The 24,103-nt window shown below is 45.2% G+C and overlaps 1 protein-coding gene across 1 annotated transcript in view; it reads left to right on the top strand.

The window, feature by feature from the left end:
* Nucleotides 1-24,103, top strand: part of LOC148139795 (uncharacterized) — a 155,565-nt gene that overhangs the window by 91,241 nt on the left and 40,221 nt on the right. The window contains exon 2 of the mRNA XM_087980717.1: nt 21,645-21,728. Coding sequence (XP_087836843.1) covers nt 21,645-21,728 — 84 coding nt within the window. The remainder of the gene's footprint in view (nt 1-21,644; nt 21,729-24,103) is intronic.

The following is a 24,103-nucleotide window of genomic DNA, read 5'->3' as shown; positions in this document are numbered from 1 at the left end:
TTCATCAGGAATGAGGCGGTTAGTGTGCAGTTTCAAGGAGAGATTTTCCTTGCAGATTGCCCTCACCCAGTTTACAATATCACTCCACACCCTACTCCCTTCAGTCGATGGCAGCCTTCTTCACACCCTGATGTAAGCGGACATTAGCATTCGACATTGTGTTCCCTCACACTTAGTGCGTGAGTCCACAGCTGACACTTAGAACACAGAACATAGAACAATACAGCGCAGAACAGGCCCTTTGGCCCGCGACGTTGCACTGACCTGTGAACTATTGTCAGCTCATCCCCCTATACTATCCCATCATCATCCATGTGCTTATCTAAGGATTGTTTAAATCTCCCTAATGTGGCTGAGTTGACTACATTAGTAGGTAGGGCATTTTCGCCCTTACCACTCTCTACATAAAGAACCTGCCTCTGATATCTGTCTTAAATCTATCACCCCTCAATGTGTAGTTATGCCCCCTCGTACAAGTTGACGTCATCATCCTAGGAAAAAGTCTTTCACTGTCCTTCTTCTCTTCTGTCCCCGGTACAAAGCACAATCTAACACAATATGACAGAATCCCCAGGGCAGTAATTACAAGATCCCCGTCTGAAATTGAGTAGAATTTTTAAAGCTCAGAAGCAGGTCATTCATCTCTCCATTCTTATGGTGAAAAGTCTCAGAAGTGTTGAGTCCTTGGTAGTGACCAGGGAGATTACTAGAGGCTCAGTTGTAGGTGAGAATATCTTTTTATTTAACATCCCACTAATTGCATGATTTAGCTCAGCATTTACCTGTACAGAACCATCTCTTTATAGAGTTTGTTGCCATGTGATCATTGAATCATAGAATCCCTACAGTGTGGAAACAGGCCATTCGGCCCATCAAGTTTACACTGAACCTCCAAAGAGCATTTCATTCTGCTGATAACCCTGCATTTCCCAATGTACCCTAACCTGCACATCTTTGGACAGTGGGAGGAAATGGAGCACTTGGAGGAAACCCACACAGACGCGGGGAGAATGTGCAAACTCCAGGCAGCCCAAGGCTAGAATTAAACCTGGTTCCCTGGTGCTGTGAGGCAGCAGTGCTAATCTCATCTCTTACATCACTACTGATGTGGCCAGCTATTTCCAGATTTGAGCATTAACCCTTTACTGTACATGCCCAGCTAAAGAACAGTGATGTTTACTATCTACAGCAACTTGCTCTCACCTAATGTCCTGTCATCCACCACCACCAAGTCCTTCGCATTCTTTCCCCATCACGTTGGATCTACACTTGCCTCAAATGTGTGTTTGCAGCTTGTCTCAGTGCTCCTTGTAGTAGCAAGCTCAATATTGTCACTACTGAGTTTTGAACACTTGCAATAGCTCCCTGTCTGACAATTCATTTGGTCCAAATATTGTTCCATCTGACATGGGTAGATTATTTGTTGAATGGGATGTGATATTTATTATTTGGTGTGATAGGATTAGGTAGGAATTTTCATTTCACACAATGATTAAGAAATGAAGAGATTTCAGTCATATGGCCTGCAGAATTAACCAGCTGTGGCTTCAACACCTCAAGGTTTAACTCAGGATCATTATAACACAGTTATTAACAGTCACTTGTGGAAGTCAATCAGTTCCGCTATCTACCCATTTAATTAGATCCACTAACACATTATTATCAATCTTGCAACCAGAGGACAGATACATGCTTAGAGCTCAGAATGATGCATTCATAGACACTAGTTAAATAATGTACAATTAGAGTCATGGAGTCATAGAGATGTACAGCATGGAAACAGACCCTTCGGTCCAACCTGTCCATGCCGACCAGATATCCCAACCCAATCTAGTCCTACCTGCCAGCACCCGGCCCATATCCCTCCAAACCCTTCCTATTCATATACCCATGCAAATGCCTCTTAAATGTTGCAATTGTACCAGCCTCCACCACTTCTTCTGGCAGCTCATTCTAAACACATACCACCCTCTGTGTGAAAACGTTGCCCCGTAGGTCTCTTTTACATCTTTCCCCTCTCGCCCTAAACCTATGCCCTCTAGTTCTGGACTCCTCGACCCCAGGGAAAAGACTTTGCCTATTTACCCTATCCATGCCCCTCATAATTTTGTAAACCTCTATAATATCACCTCTCAGCCTTCAACAGTCCAGGGAAAAGAGCCCCAGCCTGTTCAGCCTCTCCCTATAGCTCAAATCCTCCAACTCTGGCAACATCCTTGTAAATCTTTTCTGAATCCTTTCAGGTTTCACAACATCTTTCCAATAGGAAGGAGACCAGAATTGTATGCAATATTCCAACAGTGGCCTAACCAATGTCCTGTACAGCCGCAACATGACCTCCCAACTCCTGTACTCAATACTCTGACCAATAAAGGAAAGCATACTAAACGCCTTCTTCACTATCCTATCTACCTGCTTTCCTTGTCTGCATTTCCCCTGGTCTAATGCCCTACATAACCTGTGGGATTCAGGACAAATGAGTATTTGTACTCGTGAGTGATGTCCTTCAGTTATCAATTGCTTGCTCAACTGTTTTTGTTTATGTATTATCATAGACTCATAAAGTACAGAAGAGGCTCTTTGGCCCATCCTCAGGCAGCACCTTCCAAAACCATGGCCACTTCCATCTAGAAGGACAAAGGCAACAGCCATATGGGAACACCACCACTTGCAAGTTCCCCTCCAAGTCGCTCACCATCCTGGCTTGGAAATATATCACCATTCCTTCACTGTCAGTGGGTCAAATTCCTGGAATTCTCTCCCTAAGGGCATTGTGGGTCGACCTAAAGCACATGGACTGCAGCGGTTCAAGAAGGTAGCTCACTACCATCTTCTCAAGGGACAAGTAATAAATGCTGGCCCAGCCAGTGGTACCCAAGTTTCGCGAATGAATACAGTTCATAAATAGAATCATCCGATGACTGCCTTTGCCATTGTAATAGTTATGTGGTTCTGCTACTTTTCCAACTCCACCTGATATCTAGTTTATTGACAGGAGCTGAATAAGTGGCTGGAGGCGACATTGGCTTCTGTCGAGGTACCAAGCACGCAAAAAGGAGACTGCCGTACACAACGTAAATTTTGGCATCGTCATTGTTAACGGCGATTGTTTTAAATGGTAGAGATCGGATGGAGCAACAGGCAGTGGACCAGGAGTTGAAGTCCCATACTAGACTTAATTTCCCATAGAATATGTATTTATAACGTGACCAAACAAATTGATGAGCGTCTTCCTATGATCCTGCAGACAGGTAGTGATTGAGAGAGAGTCTTCCTACTGGAGGCAATAGCAATCCACTACAGTGAGCATTACCTCTTCCAATAGATGTCCATGACTTTGGAAATTACTACAGCAGAAAACACAGCCTTCAAAAGACGGCAAGTTGGAGAACAACAATGAATCTTCCACCCCAGCAGCCCAGAGCCCGGAGGACTCAACATTTCAAATAACCTTCCCACCCTTCCACCAGCTCTCTTTCCAGCCCTACCTCATCTGTTCCATCTCTTCAACTGGCCCTTCCCTCCAGTTACCAACCAGATTATCCCTCTTATTGACCAAGTCATATTCACCTATCACTACCTCACCACACTGCCTCTCTCCCCACCGATAACCATTCCACCCCACCCCGCCCACCCTTTATCAGCAGCTCCCCTTACACCCAGCCTGAGTCCTGAAGAAGGATTACACCTGAAAAGTCGACATCTCCATCTCCTGATGCTGCCTGGTTTGCTGTGCTCTCCTAGCCTCCTGCTTCTCTGCTTTGGATTCCAGCATCTGCATTTAATCTTCAAATAATGACAGGAATTACTGGAGAATTAAAGGAAAACCTAAATACAGGTTTATTTTCAATGTGACACTTGTTTTATGTGAATCATTGTCTTTGTTCTTCTTTCAGTTTAAAAAAATATAAAAGGGATGAGAATAAGCAAAATTGAAGAAAAGTGATGAGTAGAGGTGCTGTGTTGTCAGTGGGATGGAGTGTGAATATTTAATATCTGGGTGTCCTGGAGAGAGAGCTGGTTCACCTACAGGATTGTAAGCCAAGTGCGAGCAGTGTGCTACGCAGAGTACCTCCGTGCTGTACGCTGCCCAGGTGGAAGATAACTTATCCCTCCAATTTAGAGTCTTTTGAAGGCTATCTTTTCTGCTGTGGTACCTCGTGGCTTACACTTGCTTTTATGCAAATTTTCTCCAAAGTTTTAAGCTGCAATTGTACATGTGACAATAAAGGACCAAATGGATTGAGGATATAGACAGGCAGCTCATGAATGAGTGACAAGTTGTATAGCACCTCCTGGTGGGCGGCACGGTGGCACAGTGGCACAGTGCTGCCTCACAGCGCCAGAGACCCGGGTTCAATTCCCGCCTCAGGCGACTAACTGTGTGGAGTTTGCACGTTCTCCCCGTGTCTGCGTGGGTTTCCTCCAGGTGCTCCGGTTTCCTCCCACAGTCCCAAGATGTGCAGGTCAGGTGATTGGTCATGCTAAATTGCCTGTAGTGTTAGGTAAGGGGTAAACGTAAGGGTATGGGTTGGTTGCGCTTCAGCGGGGCGGTGTGGACTTGTTGGGCCGAAGGACCTGTTTCCACACTGTAAGTAATCTAATGTAAGTAATCTAATCTAATCTGTGTGTGACAAGGCATTTTGGAATGTCTTACAAAGGATAGAGGGAGGAATCAAAGAGGTACATGCCGAGGGAGTGCTGCACTGCCGGAGGTGTTTTTTTTGAATTAGGTTTTAATGTAAGGTCCCACCTGTACTCTCAGCTGAACATAAATGACACTACCAAGAAAAACTCAACACCCTCCAACCCAGGGAAATAAAACATCAAACTGTGGATGTTGGAAATCTGAAACAAAAAATAAAAATTGCTGGAGGAACTCGTGAGGGCCAGCAGCATCAGTGTCCTGGTCAATGCGTATCTCTCAAGCAACATCACCAGGACAGCTCAAAAAACCCAAAGAGCTGCGGATGCTGGAAATCAGAAACAAAAGCAGAAAGGAGAGGCTCAGCAGGTCTGGCAGCATCTGTGCAGAGAACCCGGATCCTTCTAAGGGTCACCGGACCCGAAACGTTAACTTGGATTTCTGTTTTTGTCACTATAACAGGTTCTCAGGTCATTATCACATTACTGTTTGTGGGATCCTGCTGTGCATTTTAGATGTCACCTTTCCAATTTCCAGGACCTGATTGGCAAGGCCCCAGCTTCCCCTGACCTCCTCAGGAAGACCAAGGACACAAAGCCTGTGCATTTATTTATTTCCTGAACAATCTGGTCCCCGCATTCTCTTTCCTGTTTCCTGTCTCCAGGTGCACTGCTCGTGAATCTTTTCCGAGCCGTCAAATATAATTCACAGTCTTTCATTCTTATTCAGAAGCGAGGAACTGTAGGATAAGATATTACGCTTTGAAAGAGTTAATGCTGAGGAGTTTATTAAGTACTGCTCAATGTGATGATTTCAGTCCGATTTGGATGGGAAGCAATATTCCCTCTAATTTCCTTCCTGTGCAGGACTCCAAGGTCTGTGCATGACAGTGATTTCCAGAACTGGACTTTAATATCTTAATGTCAAGATTAGACTAGTGCTGGAAAAGCACAGCAGGTCAGGCAGCATCCATGGAGCAAGAAAATTGATGTTTCGGGCAAAATCCCTCCATCAGGAATGAGGCTGGGAGCCTCCGGGGTGGAGAGATAAATGGGAGGGGGCTTGGGCTGGGGAGAAGGTAGCTAAGAATACAATAGGTGGGTGGATTTGGGGGATAAGGTGATAGGTCGGAGAGGAAGGTGGAGCGGATAGGTGAGAAGGAGGACAGGGAGGACAGGTTATGAGGATGGTGCTAAGCTGGCAGGTTGGAACTGAGGTAAGGTGGGGGGAGGGGAAATGAGGAAACTGGTGAAGTCCAGATTGATGCCCTGGGGTTGAAGTGTTCCGAGGCAGAAGATGAGGCGTTCTTCCTCCAGGCATCTGGTGGTGAGGGAGCAGCGGTGAAGGAGGCCCAGGACCTCCATGTCCTCAGCTGAGTGGGAGGGGGAGTTGAAATGTTGGGCCACAGGGCAGTGGGGTTGATTGGTGCGGGTGTCCTGGAGGTGTTCCCTAAAACGCTCTGCAAGGAGGCGTCCAGTCTCCCCAACCTAGAGGAAATGACATCGGGAGCAACAGATACAATAAATGACGTGTGGAAATGCAGGTGAAACTCTTTTGGATGTGGAAGGCTCCTTTGGGGCCTTGGATGGAGATGAGGGAGGAGGTATGGGCACAGGTTTTGCAATTCCTGCGCTGACAGGGGAAGGTGCCGGGAGGGGAGGGTGGGTTGTAGGGGGCGTGGACCTGACCAGGTAGTCACGGAGGGAATGGTCTTTGCGGAAGGCGGAAAGGGGTGGGGTCCGTTTGGAGGTGGCGGAAATGTCGGCGGATGATGTGGTTAGTGGGGTGGGAGGTGAGACCGGAGGTTCTGTCCTTGTTGTCATTGGAGGGGTGGGGTTTGAGAACGGGGGTGCAGGATGCGGATGAGATGCGTTGGAGAGCGTCTTCAACCACGTGGGAGGGAAAATTGTGGTCTTTAAAGAATGAGGCCATCTGGTGTGTTCTGTGGTGGAACTGGTCCTCCTGGGAGCAGATACAGTGGAGGCGGAGGAATTGGGAATAGCATTTTTGCAGTAGGCAGGGTGGAGGAGGTGTAATCCAGGTAGCTGTGGGAGTCGGTGAGTTTGTAGAAGATGTCAGTGTTGAGTCGGTCACCGTTGTTGGAGGTAGAGAGTTCCAGGAAGGAGAGGGAGGTGTCAGAGATGGTCCAGGTGAAATTAAGGTGGGTGTGGAAGGTGTTGGTGAAGTTGACGAACTGTTCAACCTCCTCATGGGAGCTTGAGATGGCGCCAATGCAGTCATCAATGTAGCGGAGGAAGAGGTGGGGGAGTGGTGCCGGTGTAACTTCGGAAGATGGACTGTTCTACATGGCTGCCAAAGAGACAGACATAGCTGGGGCCCATGTGGGTGCTAATACCTTAATCATAATCCTCCAACCCTGATCAGCATGGGCAGAACATTGGAGTGACTGCATAGAAGGAAGAACATCGAGGTCTCTTTGTAGTACTATCTATCATACCAGTGTGACTTATACCTGATTGCTGTCATATAATAAACTGCATCTTGGGGATGCAATGGCCTGGGGGTGTTATTGTGAGATTATTAGTCCAGAGACTCAGGTAACATTCCGGATTCAAATCCTGCCATGACAGGAAGCGGAACATGAATTCAATAGAAATCTTGAATTAAGAGTCTAATGAGGACCACAAATCCATTGTTGATTGCCAGGGAAGACTAATGTCCTTTAGGGTCAGACACTACCATCCTTGCCGGGCCTGCATGTGACTTCAGACCCACAACAATGTGGTGACTCTTAACTGCTCTCTGGACAATAAATCATGGGCCCTCATCCCACAAATGAATAAATAAAATACTTGTTTACAACAAATGCCTCTTCTTATCAAACCACCTACTAATTTTCTCCCATTACACTCGCTAAAACAAGAGATGGAAATGTGTTGCTGGAGAAGCGCAGCAGGTCAGGCAGCATCTAGGGAACAGGAGAATCGACGTTTCGGGCATTAGCCCTTCTTCAGGAATGAGGAAAGTTTGTCCAGCAGGCTAAGATAAAAGATAGGGAGGAGGGACTTGGAGGAGGGGCGTCGGAAATGTGATAGGTGGAAAAAGGTCAAGGTGAGGGTGATAGGACAGATTGGGGTGGGGGCGGAGAGGTCGGGAAGAAGATTGCAGGTTAGGGAGGCGGTGCTGAATTTGATGGATTTGACTGAGACAGGCTGGGGGGAGGGGAAATGAGGAAACTGGTGAAATCCGAGTTCATCCCTTGTGGTTGGAGGGTTCCTAGCCGGAAGATGAGGCGTTCTTCCTCCAGCCGTCGTTTCGCTGTGGTCTGACGATGGAGGAGTCCAAAGACCTGCATATCCTTGGTGGAGTGGGAGGGGGAATTGAAATGTTGAGCTACAGGGTGGTTGGGTTGGTTGGTCCGGGTGTCCCAGAGGTGTTCTCTGAAACGCTCCGCAAGTAGGCAGCCTGTCTCCCCAATATAGAGGAGGCCACATCGGGTACAGAGGATGCAATAGATGATATGTGTGGAGGTACAGGTGAATCTGTGGCGGATATGGAAGTTTCCTTTGGGGCCTTGGAGGGAGGTGAGAGGGGAGGTGTGGGCGCAAGTCTTGCACCTCCTGCGGTTGCAGGGGAAGGTGCCGGGAGTGGAGGTTGGGTTGGTGGGGGGTGTGGATCTGACGAGGGAGTCACGGAGGGAGTGGTCTTTACGGAATGCTGATAGGGGAGGGGAGGGAAATATATCCTTGGTGGTGGGGTCCGTTTGGAGGTGGAGGACAAGTCCTGTAGGTCACAACTTAAAAGGAGGATGCTGACAGAACAAGTACTAAGAGAGACCAGTCATCCAGCGAACTCATAGAATCCCTACAGTATGGAAACAGGCCCTTCGGCCCAACAAGTCCACACTGACCCTCCGAAGGGTAACCTACCCAAACTCATCCCCCCACTGCTCTACATTTACCCCTGACTAATGTACTCAACCTACACATCCCTGAGCACTATGGGCAACTTAGCAAAGCCAATCCACCTAACCTGCACATCTTTGGATTGTAGGAGGAAACCCACACAGACACAGGGAGAATGTGCAATCTCCACACATACAGTTGCAAAGGCTGGAATTGAACCCAGGTCCCCGGTGCAGTGACTGAGCCACCATGCTGCCGAAACGTGGAGAGGGGTGGGGAGGATTCTCCATAAACAGGAACTGGTGGAAATACTAGTCAGTGTAACCTATCGTAATGAGGGATGGGTTGAGATTTTTTAAGACATTGTAGAAAGTATGTTTTGGTTCTGAAATAATTGGACTTTGGTCCCCGAATAACTAATGTTGACTTTTACACTAAAGGAGCTGAAAAAAAATGAAACAATGAGATAATTATTGGCTAGGACACTATGTTCTCATGAGGAGTCGCTGGGCTTGAAATGTTAACGCTACTTTCTTCATTGCATTTTTAAGCCTAAGATTGTGGGTTGATTTATAGGTGAAATTTTACGGAAGTATATAAGGTAGCATTCGTCAGGTAACTATTTGCACTGAGATCCTGCACTGGTTATAGATTTTCAATAATCCTCGAAATGTTTGTTTTGGTGTTTGCAGGCCACTAACTAATTAATGAGCATCTAATTTCTTTCTTCAGCGGATGTAGTGATTAGCACTGTGTGGAGCTTTTGTTCCTTTACAGCATGGCTCAGCATTCTAACCCTGCCTTCTTCCTGATGTGGCCCTTTCACATGGAAACGCCGTTTAGGAGTAAAACGCTACAGAGTTTCTCACACGGCATCCGTTTGTCTCACAGCTCACCGGGCGAAAAGGAGAAACAATTACTGACGCCGCTGTGAAACTCGCAAACTGCCTCCAGTAACAGCTGTCGTTCCCCACGGTGGGCATCGTTACATCAACAATGTACACAATGGAAATAAATATTTCAAAACCCTCAATGAGGCTGGGAATATGAAAACAAGTCCACCGAGCACTCTGACTATGCTTGATCACATAAGCCGAGGAAACTTTTGCCTTTATTCTGAGGAAGGTGTACACCACTCTGTCTGTTCATGTGTCCGTGTGTACGCAACTTTGTATTTGTTTGTGTATGTGTGTGCTTCTGTGCACCAGTGTGTTTGTATTTGTGGGTCTTGTGTGGAATGAGTGAAGCCACTGTCTTAGGTTCCTGACACAGTCTCCATCCGCTAGCCACAGCCTCTATCCCTTTTAATGTCAACTGCCTGAGATTCCTTTCAACTTTGGTGTTGGACTACATTCGATATCACCACTGGCCCTCCACCTATTATTGCCTGCTATTGCGCTAGCCTCAGCTCATCTGCTGCTCATACCCTCATGTTACATCTCGCCTCAATTATTCTAACATAGTTTTGCAGGCTGTCTCTTCTCTAAATGTTTGCATCATCAGCTCATCCTGTGTCCTGATTTATTTTAACTATTCATCTCTCACCTTCTGCTCCCTGACTCGTGTTGAGTCTTGGCTTAGCAATTCCTTCTTCTCATCCTCATTTTTAATTCATTGCCATGGTTTCATACCTTCTGATCTCTGTAATCCTATCCAGTCAGCAACCCTCACAGATATCTGGGCTCCTCCAATTCTAGCTTCTAGACAATGTCTGATTTTAATTATTTTGGTGGCCATCATTTCAGTTGTCTTGTCCTAAACCCTGGAAATCCCTCCTTAAATCTCTCCATTTTCTACCTCTTTTTTTCCCTTCAAAATGTTTCTTTCCAGCTCCTGTTTTGACCGTATTAATATTGCTCTGCATCAAATATTGTTTGGTAACTCTCTTGTCAATGCCTTGGTACATTTTATGATGTTACAGGAGTTAAATAACTAAGTTTTTGTTGCAATTCCCTATCCATAAAAACCCACTGTTCAGTGATTAAAACCTTATGATTTAAACTGTGCAATTTATATATATTTTTAACATCATTTATTTTATGATTAATTTTAGTCATTTATGGGTTTTCTGTGTGTCTAAAGCAAATAATGAACTTCTAAGTATTTCTGTAGCCATGGCAATTTCTTTTAACACAAGTCATAAGACCAAATTTGACAGCACAAATGGGTTTTTGTTTCCGTTTTGATGTTTTACGATGTAGTGGGCGGCATGGTGGTTAGCACTGCTGCCTCACAGTGCCAGAGACCTGGGTTCAGTTCCTGCCTCAAGCAACTGTCTGTGTGGAGTTTGCACTTTCTCCTGAGAAGGGGAGAACATAGCAAAATGAGATTAACTTGGAGTAAGTAGTTAGTGATAGTCACAAAGTGTTGCGATAAACCCGAATGAGGTACTTGAAACTGAGTGCATTTAAACTCAGATATGCGATAGCTCACGGAAGAAACTATCAGAATTTGCAGTCTAGGAGTTACAGTTACATTGAGCCTATCAAGACATTAGGAAATGATTTATTTCTTTGGTATGAGTACTAAAAAAAGGGAGGCTTTTGGGTATTGTACAAAGGATTTATTTTGGAACTTGTAAGGGAGTGTTTTGTGATTAATGGTTTTATGCATTACATTTTCTAATTGGCCTGGTTAACTCTAATCTATTTCATTTCCTATGATTAATACTTCTGGTTTATTATTAAAACAAAATCTGTTTTAATAATACCAGCTTCTGAGGTACTTGCTCTCTTGCCCATCCCTTTAGCCCATCCCTTTAGCTACCTTGGAACTGAACCCTGCGGTCTCTTCCCTAAAGCTCCCCTTCCTCTCTCTCTCTCATTCTTTGGGATCCTGAGTAAACCCTGCCTTTTTGAGACCCTCAATTTGAATTGTGATCGATAATGCTATTATAATTCACCTTGTGGCATTAAGGTCACAACATAAAAACAAAAGGGAGGTAGTGCCCAAACCTCTGAGCTGGAAGAGCTGAGTTCATGTCTCACTTGCTCTGGAGGTGGATCATTACATACAGAACGATGGAGGAGGCCCAAGCCAGTCCATGGTTCCCCAGTTCAGATGCAGTGGTCACGGGAGCACTGGCAGACGGGGGAGCCCCGTAATCAGGACCCCAGAACCTGTTCTAGAGACTCCGGAACCCGTAACAAGAAGGGGAGGCTACCTCTGAAGGAAATATAAAGGTTGCTTTAATATCTTTCGAAATAATATCTGTTTCAAGATGGCGCCAGAGGATGACGGCACTAAACATCACCTTTCACAGTATATGTATACATGTGACAATAATAAATCTGATCTTAATTGAAGCCAAAATGATTTTTCTGTTTGTTGATGTAAGTTGTTATTGCTCAGCATTGATGGTCCGATTGACCCACCCCACCTCACCCATGTAATTTCAGTTACATCGCACTGTAAATTTTTGCTATAAATTCTGTGTTGTTAGGATTGAGCCCTCCACTACCACCTGATGAAGGAGCGTCGCTCCGAAAGCTAGTGTGCTTCCAATTAAACCTGTTGGACTATAACCTGGTGTTGTGTGATTTTTACTTTGTACACCCCAGTCCAACACCGGCATCTCCAAATCATCACCTCACCCATGCAGGGATAAACTCTTTCTTGTTTACAGCACAGAAGGAGGCCATTCAGTTCATTTTGTCTGTATTCGTCGACAAAGTTCTGACTACACAATCCCTATTTTCTAGCTGTTGACCCATAGTCCTGGAAACCATGACAACACATTAGTGAATATTGCTTAAATATTATGAAAGATTCTGACTCAACCTCTCTGTTGATAGTGAGTAGGAAAAGGTGAGGACTGCAGATGCTGGAGACCAGAGTCGCGAGTGTGGTGCTGGAAAAGCACAGCAGATCAGGCAGCATCTGAAGAGCAGGAGACTCGACATTTCAGGCAGAAGGCCTTCATCAGGAATTCTGATGAAGGCCTTATGCCCGAAACGTAGATTCTCCTGCTCCTCAGATGCTGCCTGACCTGCTGTGCTTTTCCAACACCACACCTGAGACTGTTGACAGTGAATTTCAGATCCTCTCCGACCTCTGAGTAAAAAGAAATTCTACACAATTCTCCTCTTAATTTTCTTTCTCTTATTTTAAGTCTATGCCTCCTTACGTTAATGACCCTTCCACAATTGGAGAAAGTACCTTCTTCTCTACCATATCTACACTCCTCCTGATCTTAAAAACCTCTCTCAGGTCCTCTCTCAATTTTCACTGCTCCAAGGAAAACAAGGCCAGCCTATTCCAACTGCTCCTCAGAGCTCCAAGCCTCCAGCCCAAGCAGAACACAACAAATTTGTCTTAGACCTAAAACAGGAGATGGCCACTTCCAGTGTGGGAAGGAAAACAGGTGATTTATAAAAAGAGCTGGGCAGTTTGCTGTTCTGATTAACTCATAACCCTGTTCATTGGCTTAATGTTGACACAACCGCAAATAAACAAGCTGAGGGGACATCACAAGCAATTCTCGAGCTTAGGATAGGAAGGTAAAGCAGCCATAATTGATGGGTGTCCTAACAACTTATTACTTAATTCCAGTTTTAAGACCGGATACAATTCAGTAATGTATGATCAACTAGCTCAACTCTCGGGAAACATTTGCTCGTGAATGCTTTAGTTCTCTGTTGGTCAGGGAGATGACTTTTTAAAATGTGTTTTGAACGATAGGGAATGTACGGAATGACAGACAGGGAAAGCCTCACTGGTCTCTCCAGCTTGTCTCCTCCATATTGGGACACACCCGCCCCAAAGTCTATTGGAACTCCCGGTGTAAAATAAAAGCCCTGACTAACTCATGGAATGAAAAATTCTTCACTGACTTCTGTAGGGCAGTCAAAACTAGCCAGAAGGTCAGCAGGCTTCCTATTAATGTCCGATAGTACTTTACAAAGTGATCCAACTCCTGTTGGGTGGTGGTTTGGATGCTCTTTCCTGTGTATAGCAGCATACAGTTAACATTTGCCCATCTTTCGGAAAGTGAGCGAAAAATGAAATGGTGTCAGTCATTTCCTGTTGATGCATAGAGAGGAGAAAGGGAACAAAAGTTCCCATTGCGTAGCCACCAGGATCTTTGTAGAGGAGCTCTTGGATTTAAATTTGTGCATGCACTGCACCAGTTCCTGAAGAGCAAGGGAGAAAGGTTGAGTCGGAACTTGGCCACAAATGCTTTTCCAAAAAGGGAATTGCAACATTCCCCCGACTTGGTGAAGCATTGAACACATAATGGTGCAGCCTTCAGTCATTTGGCTTTCAACAGAGTTATTCATGAATAATCACATCATAAAGTAGACAGCAGCAGGCTGATTATGAACAAAGAGCTTGTAATTATCCAAATTACACACACAGTCACTTGTGGATAGATAAAGCTTTAAATTATAAGTATATCCTTCGTAGTTAGTCAGTGACAATTTCACATTGGAAAACAGATGCCACTGGTGCAGTCTTGACGTTATTAATGAGAAAGACTCCAATCCTAGTCTCTGCACCAATAGCTCTGTGCGTGTATGTGCTCACAATGGACTATATGGGCCAAAAGATGGCTCACCATCATCTTCTCAAGGTGGGCAAAAATGCTGGCTCAGCCAGTGACACCCTCTCTGCAAATCTTTTAAAAGGGGCAGCTTAAATGAATCTTGTTTAAAGGGACTTAAGAGCTAGGATCTCTGGTATAAAAAGGCGATGGATACGCCCCAAGCTCATGAAGTAGATCCCAGTTTGTTCCTTACGCGTGAAGCAAGACCTTTCAGATGTGTGCCACTGTCCATCAGTGAATGTGAATCATGGGAAAGCATACATCTGATTAATAGCAGTGGCCATTGAGAGGAGAATCCTAGGGCCAGTGGATTGTGTATGTGTGTGTGTGTGTGTGTGTGTGTCTGTGTGCATGTCTGCATGTGTGTATCTGTGTGTGCATGTGCCTATGCATGTGTTTGTGTGTGTGCCTATGTGTATGTATGTGTGTGCATGTGTCTGTGTGTGTGTTCATGTGTAAACATATGCATGTGTTTGTGAGTGTGTGTCCCTATGTGTGTGTGTGTATGTATGTGTCTGTATATGTGCCTGTGTGTGTTTGTGTGTGTACATGTTTCTGTGTGTGGGTGTGTGTCTCTGTGTGTGCATGTGTCTGTGCGTGTGTGTTCATGTGTAAACATATGTATGTGTTTGTGTGTGTGTGTCCCTATGTGTGTGTGCATGTATACGTCTGTATGTGTGCCTGTGTGTGTTTGTGTGTGTACATGTTTCTGTGTGTGTGCATCTGTATGTGTGTGTCTCTGTGTGTGCATGTGTCTGTGTGTGCTCATGTGTAAACATATGTATGTGTGTATGGGTGTGTGTGGTCGTGTAAGTGTGGATCCCTAACCTGGTCCATCAAAAGCAAACTGCTCCATATCTTTCAATTTGCACTTACACTATTGTCCTGTAGAGCTGAGTTGAATCATTTTACTGATGCCCACCAATTATTTGTAAACTCCAGATAACTGCCTGGAATCAAAATAAGAAGAACCTTCCGCATAAAGACTTCTGTTTGAGTAATATGGAGCTATGGTTAGACGTCTTTGATCTTGACCTTTGACAACTGAGTTTTGCCACGGCTCAGTCATTAATCAACATCAATGAAACAGATAAACTGATCATTATCAAGTTGTCATTTCTAGGAGCTTGCAGTGTGTAAAATGACTGACATGTTGGCTGCACTCCAATAGTGTTTGTACTTCCATAGCACAGGAGAAAGCGAGGATTGCAGATGCTGGCGATCAGAGTCGAGAGTGTGGTGCTGAAAAAGCACAGCAGGTCAGACAGCATCCGAGGAGCAGGGGAATTGACGTTTTGGGCATAAGTCCTTTATCAGGAATGAAGCCCTTCTGATGATCATTCTGATGAAGGGCTTATGCCCGAAACATCGATTCTCCTGCTCCTCAGATGCACAGGTTGGGTATCCTTTATCTGCGTGCCTGAAAACTGAAAAGACCTAAAACTGTGTTTCTTCAAAAGCCGACCTGAATGGTCCTGTAATCAGTGGGTTTGCTGTCCCCTGAGGTTTTTGGAAAAAGGGATTCCCAACCTGTACTTCACTGTCTGTAATGCACTCGGGGATACCCTGAGCTTGTGAAAAGTTCTGCATGGCGGCACGGTGGCACAGTGGTTAGCACTGCTGCCTCACAGCGCCAGAGACCCGGGTTCAATTCCTGCCTCAGGCGACTGACTGTGTGGAGTTTGCACGTTCTCCCCGTGTCTGTGTGGGTTTCCTTCGGGTCCTCCGGTTTCCTCCCACACTCCAAAAGATGTGCAGGTCAGGTGAATTGGCTGTGCTAAATTGCCCGTAGTGTTAGGTAAGGGGTAAATGTAGGGGTATGGGTGGGTTACGCTTCGGCGGATCGGTGTGGACTTGTTGGGCCGAAGGGCCTGTTTCCACACTGTAAGTAATCTAATCTAATCTAATAAATGAAAGGCTTGCTTTAATTCAGCAGCGTGGAATCAGAAAGGGCATCTAGTTTATTTAACACATACAGACATGATGGGCTGAATGGCCACTTTCTGTGCTGTAACTTTCTTCTATTTCTTTGTTAAAACTGACAATAGGAATTGAATAACTGAACAAATAACCAAAGGAACAAATTCAAAGCAGAAAACAATGCCACATGGGAGCAGGTGGAGGTGTGGAAGATATAGTTTATTCAATTATAATAAACCACATCAACTCCACAGGGATGAACTTGTATTCTCGGTTGGAATCCTCAGGGCGATTTGATGGATGAGGATTGGAATGAGTATTGGATTTGGCCTGGAGCCTTAGGTATCTCCTTGAGACATCATTCACTGGTTTTCAAGATAAATCTGTATCACATCTTGAGGAGATATCATTTCCATCATTGGTTTTCTCCAGTTGCCTATATTTGGTTGAGCAACACACTCTCACACACACACTCTCTCATGGACACACACGCACACTCGCATGCACACGGAAAATCACACACGCGCCCCCCTGCACATACACACCCATACCCACACACACACACACACACATACACACATGCCCTCCCCCCACACACACATACACACAGACACACACACACACGTGCACTTGCTCAAACACAAACTCCCACACCTACAGGCACTCTCTTTGCCATCCACACTCTCTCACACACAGACATTCACACGCACTCTCCTTCACACATACACACATCAAATTCACCCATGCATACTTTGCACACACACTCACGTAAGCACTCACACTCTCTCTCACACAAGCACATACATATATACACACACACACACACACAGACACATCAACTCCCTCACACACACACTGTCACTCACACAGCAGAGTCTATAAACATACATATGCGAGTCACACACAATGTTCACACACTCTCATATACATACACACATCTCATACACACATCCAGTTCACTCATACACCTAGCACACAGACAGACATGCACACACACACATGCGCGCGCGCGCACACACGTAGACACACAGAGTGTGGAATGGGATAGTCAGTTGGCTGCACACTCACTGGATATCAGAAAAACATGGTTTCAAGCCTCATTGGATAATTGAGGATGACAAATTGAGAGGGTGCTACCTTGCTGGAGGCGTTGCCTTTCGGATGAAATCCTAAATCTTGGTTTAAATGTTGGATTTAACCTCAGTGGTCAGATAGACATCTCAGACACCCAGCAATTGTGATATGGTCAGGCCCGTTCACTCATGGCCATTCAACATGTCTCTTGGACAACACCTTCCCTCTTACTGTTTCATAAAGCTGTCAATCTACCTTCAAAGGATCGATGGCAAACAGCTTTGTCCATCCCACCTTTCATTGTTAGACAGATAAATACGTAGGCACTTAAAAACTATTGGGGTGGGCATGGTGGGGAGGCTGAGGAACATGAAGGGGCATGGAGAGGGTGCTGGGAAGCAGAAGGAATTGTGCAATCGATCTCTGATCTCATTGACCTTGACTCACTGAGGTAAGACGTTTATGAGAGAGACATAGAGAGACTCCCTACAGAGCGGATGGAATTCAGTTGCATTGAGGCTGACATGAAAACAGTATGGCAGGAGGGAACATGGGGAGTGGTTGGTCACATAACAAGGGTGAGAGGTAAGTGAGGGCCAGACATTCATAAATACAGTTGTATTGATATCCCAGTTAAAGAAGGCAGCTCTAACCATCCACGCACCCCATCTCTTGCTTTGAGGCTGCGTTGGGAGGTAATGATCTCAACTCCAAACTATGGTTATCTTCCTGGAATCCTGGGTCCTTCTTAATGCAGAGAGCAGCACCAGAAATGTCCGTGACTCCCAATATCTATCTCCTTCATGTGAATCTAATCCCATGTTCCTGTACCTGCTGACCTCTGCCGGATTGCAATCCAGTAAAGCCACAACTTTACGCTTCACTGTCTCACACTTAAACCTGTCCATATTCTTAACCCACCCCAATCCGTGTCACATCCTGCAGCCCTACACTTCATTCAGAACTCCAGTTCTGGCCTCCTGTGCATTTCCCACTTACTTTAACCCAAAATTGTTGGCTGTGCCTTCTGCTGCCCAGACCTTCAGCTCTGAAACTCCCTCCCTCGAACTTCACACCTCCCCCCAGCTTAAAACCTACCTCTTTGACCTCTCAGTCAACTGTTCTTTTATTGCCTTACATGCTCAATGCCAAAATCCATTTGATTGTGCTTCTGAGAAACGATTTGGGATGTTCACTCTTTTACAAGTGCAATTTAAATGCAAGTTCTTGTTGGTAGATTTGTATTATTCATTTGAAGTCATTTTGGGATTATTGTCACTAGTTGGTAACTGGTTTTGTGTATTCTTATCTACTCACTGGCTGAACGCATTTATGAAACACAGTTCACTAAAAGCGAGACTCCCCTCTACAGACCTTGCGACCTTCAGTGGCTGAAATGTAAGCCAGGTTCTTAAAAACAAAAGAAACCTAAAGTCCTTTGGGCCCAGAATTCCCTGCACTGGCAACATCTGCTGAAATTTGCGTCCATTTCCCTGTCGGTGAGTTAAGTGAATTTTTTTTCTCCTGAGAATCTCATTTACATTTATTGCAAGATGGTAACATACAACCAGAGGAAATGGCTGCACTCTATCAGGTTCCAAGTAACACAGCGATAGTGTGGCATTGTCTTTTATCGTGTTGTCTTTTTTTAAAACTTAGGGAGCCATCATGTCTGTTCAAAATTGTTTTTTGTGAAAACACAATCTTATACATTTTTCTACATGAAATGCAAACCCTGTCGATACTTTCACAATGGATTAATCGATATCTAGTATTGTATCTTTACAGTGTGGAAGCAGGCCATTCGGCCCATTAAGTGCATACTGACCCTCTGAAGAGCATCCCACCCAGACCCACCCCATCCCTGTAACCGTGCATTTCCCATGACCAATCCACCTGGCTTGCACATCCCAGAACACCATGGGCAATTCCCCATGGCCACGCCTGCTCATCTTTGGACTGTGGAGGAAACCGGAGCACCCGGAGGAAACCCACGCAAACACAGGGAGATTGTGCAAGCTCCACACAGCTGCCCAAGGGTGGAATTGAACCCAGGTACCTGTGAGGCAACAGTGCTAACTACAGAGTCACTGTGCCATCCAGATAGGTGGTAAATCTCAATAAAGAGAACTGAAAGTTGACAGGAATTGATTGCTACAGAATAGCAAGAAAGAAGTTTCACACCTAAAGTTTAAAATTGGTTCAAAACTCGATTAAGACACTTGAGTAAGTTGCACTCATCATGGGCAGCTCTGTGGCTGTTCTATGCCTATAGAATCCATATAGAACACATGCAATATTGCAATTTTCTAGCACTGAAAATCTGGGTTCAAGTCCCACCTAGCCCAGAGTTATCTCAGAACAGGTTGATTAATAGTAATTATAAGGCAGAGAAATTGGGCTGGAGTGTTTTCACTTGTGCAGACAAATTAATCAAACTGGGGTTGTTTTGCTGAGAGCAGGGGAGATTGAAAGAGGGACATGATCAAGATATATGCAATTACACGGGGCATCGATAGGGTAGATAAGAAGAAACTTTGGCCTCCTGATGGAGGGGATTGGGCACAGATTTATGTTAAAGGGCAGAAGGTTTAGAGGAAATGTGAGGAAAGACCTTTTCACCCAGAGGGTGGTGGGATCTGGAACTCACTGCCTGCAAGGGAGGGAGAGGCAGAAACCCTCATCGCATTTAGATTTGCACTTGTGATGCCAAGGCTATGGGCCAAGTGCAAGAAAATGAAATTAGAATAGTTAGGTGGCTGTTTCTCACCAGTGCAGACTGCAATGGGCTGAAGGGCCTTTTCCTGTGCTGTAGATCTCTTTGACTCTATTTCGGTGTAGCAATCAGAGCAAGCTGATTTTTACTCGCTTGATATTAGATTAGATTTAGATTAGATTAGATTACAGTGTGGAAACAGGCCCTTCGGCCCAACAAGTCCACACCGACCCGCCGAAGCGAAACCCTCCCATACCCCTATATTTACCCCTTACCTAACACTATGGGCAATTTAGTATGGCCAATTCACCTGAACCTGCACATCTTTGGACTGTGGGAGGAAACCGGAGCACCCGGAGGAAACCCACGCAGACACGGGGAGAACTTGCAAAGTCCACACAGTCAGTCGCCTGAGGCGGGAATTGAACCCGGGTCTCTGGCGCTGTGAGGCAGCAGTGCTAACCACTGTGCCACCGTGCCGCCCTAATATCTGGGAGAGTTGCATGTTTTGGAGATCTTGGGAGCTAAAGGTTAATAATCAAACCAAGAGTAACAGGTTTTCATAGAGAATAACCTGACAGGCTTTATCTTATAACTTTGCTGTTGGAGAATGATTGACAAAAAATGCCTTTCTAAGGAAATCAGTGACAGGAACTGCATTATCCATGAGTGATTACAATGTAACCATAGAGCCTCAGATAATTAACGTAGATAGAGGAATCCATTAAGTGTAGTATCGATACCTCACAGCTAATGAAGAGGTTAATGTAGTTAGATCAGAAGGTCTTGTCAAAGTGAAATAGCTTTTGAGTGAATGACTGATTTGTATGAATGCATTGTGTCCAAATGATTGTGCACTATTACCCATAATATATAGCTTGCAACTTGATCTTTAGATGTAATGCTAAGAAGTATAGTGTTGAATCTTACTTTTTATTTTGGTTGGGTGTCCATTTCACTGGATTTCATGCAAGATCTCCCTCCGGTGAAGCCTGTGAGTTTTCTCGTGCCATTTTCCAAACTCACCTCCTTCACTACCTACCACACTCCCTGTGACACTCCTCACGTCTGATGCCAGCTGGATTCTACCACTTGCCAATGGTGGAAGCACTTGCTGCTGCCGGGTTATCCTGAAGTAGGCCCGTCGTGCTGGTGCCTGACTGTGCATGCACTCAAGCGCTTTCAGTCTGGAGCTGCTTTGCGTAATTAGATTAGATTAGATTACATTACAGTATGGAAACAGGCCCTTCGGCCCAACAAGTCCACACCGACCCGCCGAAGCGAAACCCAACCATACCCCCACATTTACCCCTTACCTAACACTACGGGCAATTTAGTATGGCCAATTCACCTGGCCCTGCACATCTTTGGACTATGGGAGGAAACCGGAGCACCCGGAGGAAACCCACGCAGACACGGGGAGAACGTGCAAACTCCACACAGTCAGTCGCCTGAGGCGGGAATTGAACCCGGGTCTCTGGCGCTGTGAGGCAGCAGTGCTAACCACTGTGCCACCGTGCCGCCAAATTCATGATGTTAGCCCCAGATGTGGCAGACGAAGGGAAGTCAGTGCCCTGCTCTGTGGACAGGTCCAGCTGGACAGGATGGTGCAGAGCAGGACTGCATTCTGAAACCCACACCAGCACATCACAACAACTTGTCTTTCAGGTACACCTCCATCCCTCTCTGTCTGTGCACGCCTGTTCATCCAACACTGATATTCCCCTTCGTCTTTATGCTATGTCAGACCCCTCCCTCACATTCACCCTCAGTAAATGCTCTCCAACCACGAGGTAAGCAAAAAACATTACCCTTATTCCTAAATCTCTTCTTTTCTTACCTGGTCAGAAGAACTTTCAGTTCTTTTATCTCTAACAGGCTCTCCACATCCAGGAGGGACTGGTCCAGGTCGCTGTTGGTGGTTCCTCAGAGTGGCAGCTTCCTCCTACACCATTGCAGGAAGTAAGTAGACCATACCCCAGATATTTAAACTGTTACAGTGACGGTTGAGCTTTCTCCTGGTGACTCACATTTCCCAAGTGGCTGAGACCAGATGGTGGGTGAGGAATAGTCGGTCTCTGGTAGACGCTGTCAGAATGCCAGTCTCTGGTCATCTATACACATGGCACTGTTTCCTAGGGACCATTGATCAATTGAGTTAAGTTTATTATCACATCTACCCACATGAAAAGTTTACAAGTCGCCACTTACAGTGCCATGTTAGGTACAAAGGTACAGATTCTTAAGTACAAAGTCGTAGGAAAAAGAATTGGAGAAGAAGAGAATTTATAAATTCCAGCTTTACTGACCTTCAAAAGTACAAAATCATAGTAATACATTACAAAAGTAAAGACATAAGAAATTAAGAATAACAGTCCTCCCACAATAAGTAATAATAAAAAGCAATTTAAAGAAGAGAATTCTGCTGTTGAGGACTGGGATATTCTAAACCCTGCTGAAAACAGAGAAAGGTTATCAAAGCTTTTTGCCTTGCACTCATCAGAATACATGCAAGAATATCAATTTTTAGCAACCACAATTCGGCATTCTTGCATTTGTCCTGATGAGAGGAAAACATAAAGCTTCAGCAACGTCGCCCTCTATTTAATGATTCCAAGGGGAATAATCACTGAACAGTGGCAAGAGATGGAGAGGCAGGTGTTTGAATGACACTCTATAATTGTAGTCATGATTCGGAGATGCCGGTGATGGACTGGGGTGTACAAAGTTAAAAATCACACAACACCAGGTTATAGTCCAACAGGTTTAATTGGAAGCACTAGCTTTCGGAGCGACGCTCCTTCATCAGGTGATTGTGTCATGATTTGGAGATGTCGGTGTTGGACTGGGGTGTACAAAGTTAAAAATCACACAACACCAGGTTATAGTCCAACAGGTTTAATTGGAAGCACACTAGCTTCATCAGGTGATTGACAATCACCTGATGAAGGAGCGTCGCTCCGAAAGCTAGTGCTTCCAATTAAACCTGTTGGACTATAACCTGGTGTGTGATTTTTAACTTTATAATTGTGGTGAAGTTTATCTCAGGAATGACTGGTTGCTGTCCTGGGTCAGAATACCTTGACATGGAAGGAGTCACCACATCCAGGGAATACCCAAAGTGTGTCTTCCATAAATATTTACACATTGTCACAATCACCAGCTGTGTTCCCTCCGTGTGGTCAGTGAACTGAAGGTTAATTGGCTTGTTTGTTCTCCATTTAATGTCAATGATTCCAGTTAAAGTAGGTCAGATAAATGTTAGTTCAAACAGGTTAGTTTACCACAAGTTATTTCTGAAAGCTCCATCGGCCTAAAGAAATTACGGATTCCAAAATTAAAACAAGAACAAATAGGACAAATAAATACCCATTTGAGGAAAGTCCCAAGTCTCTGTGGAATACAGGTGGGGCCCACTGCTTGAGTTCCTTGTTGAAGGAGACTGGTTAATGCTTGATGTGCTATGGGGGCGGCAAAGTGGCTAGCACTGTTGCCTCACAGTGACAGGGATCTGGGTTCAATTCCAGCCTCAGGGGACTGTCTGTGTGGAATTTATACATTATCCCCGTGTCTGTGCGGATGTGCTCTGGTTTCTTCCCACTGTCCAAAGATGTGCAGGTTAAGTGAATTAGCCATGCTAAATTGCCCAAAGTGTTCTGGGATGTGTAAGTTAGGTACATTAGTCAGGGGGTAAATGTAGAGTAATAGGTGAGGGGAATGGGTCTTGATGGTTTACTCCTCAGAGGGTCGGTATGGACTTATTGGGCCAAATGGCCTATTTCCACAGTGGAGGGATTCTATTCTATTCGAAGATGTGCACTTGTGATGCTGAAACATACGAGGGCTGGAGAATGGGATTAGAAAGGTGAGGTGGTTGGTTTTAACCAGCATGGATATGACGGACAGAACGGCCCTTTTCTGTGCTGTAGATCTCTCTGACTCTATGACTGTACCCTGACTTCCTCAGCATTCTCACCAGTAATATTAGCTCTCCAACACTTCCCCCAAACTTCTCTTCTTGCTTATTTGAGGAGACAGGAGGCTGCACTCTCAATCCCTCCTCTCAATTCTCACTCTGTCCTGTAGTAATCACTACCCTGGAGACCGCGCCCAGTGAGTACTGAGTGAGACAATAGAAGTGTATCTTCAGAAGACCGACTGTTTGTTCAGTGATGGCCCTAGTGGATAATGGGTAATGTTGAAGCACTGCTCAGCACCACTCTTAATGGGAAGATGAGCCATGCTTTCTGGGGACGACCAGAGCCGAATGGGTTAAGAAACCTGGGAGTTGTGCAGAATGTGAGCACATCCTAGCTCTCTGGATAGTGAGCACACAC

The sequence above is a fragment of the Chiloscyllium plagiosum genome, unplaced genomic scaffold (assembly GCF_037043375.1).
Source record: "Chiloscyllium plagiosum isolate Xiang-an unplaced genomic scaffold, Cpla_swu_hap1 HiC_scaffold_37, whole genome shotgun sequence".
NCBI lineage: Eukaryota > Metazoa > Chordata > Chondrichthyes > Orectolobiformes > Hemiscylliidae > Chiloscyllium > Chiloscyllium plagiosum.
Note: the sequence above shows the minus strand (reverse complement) of the source record. Positions and strands in the feature narration are given on the sequence as shown.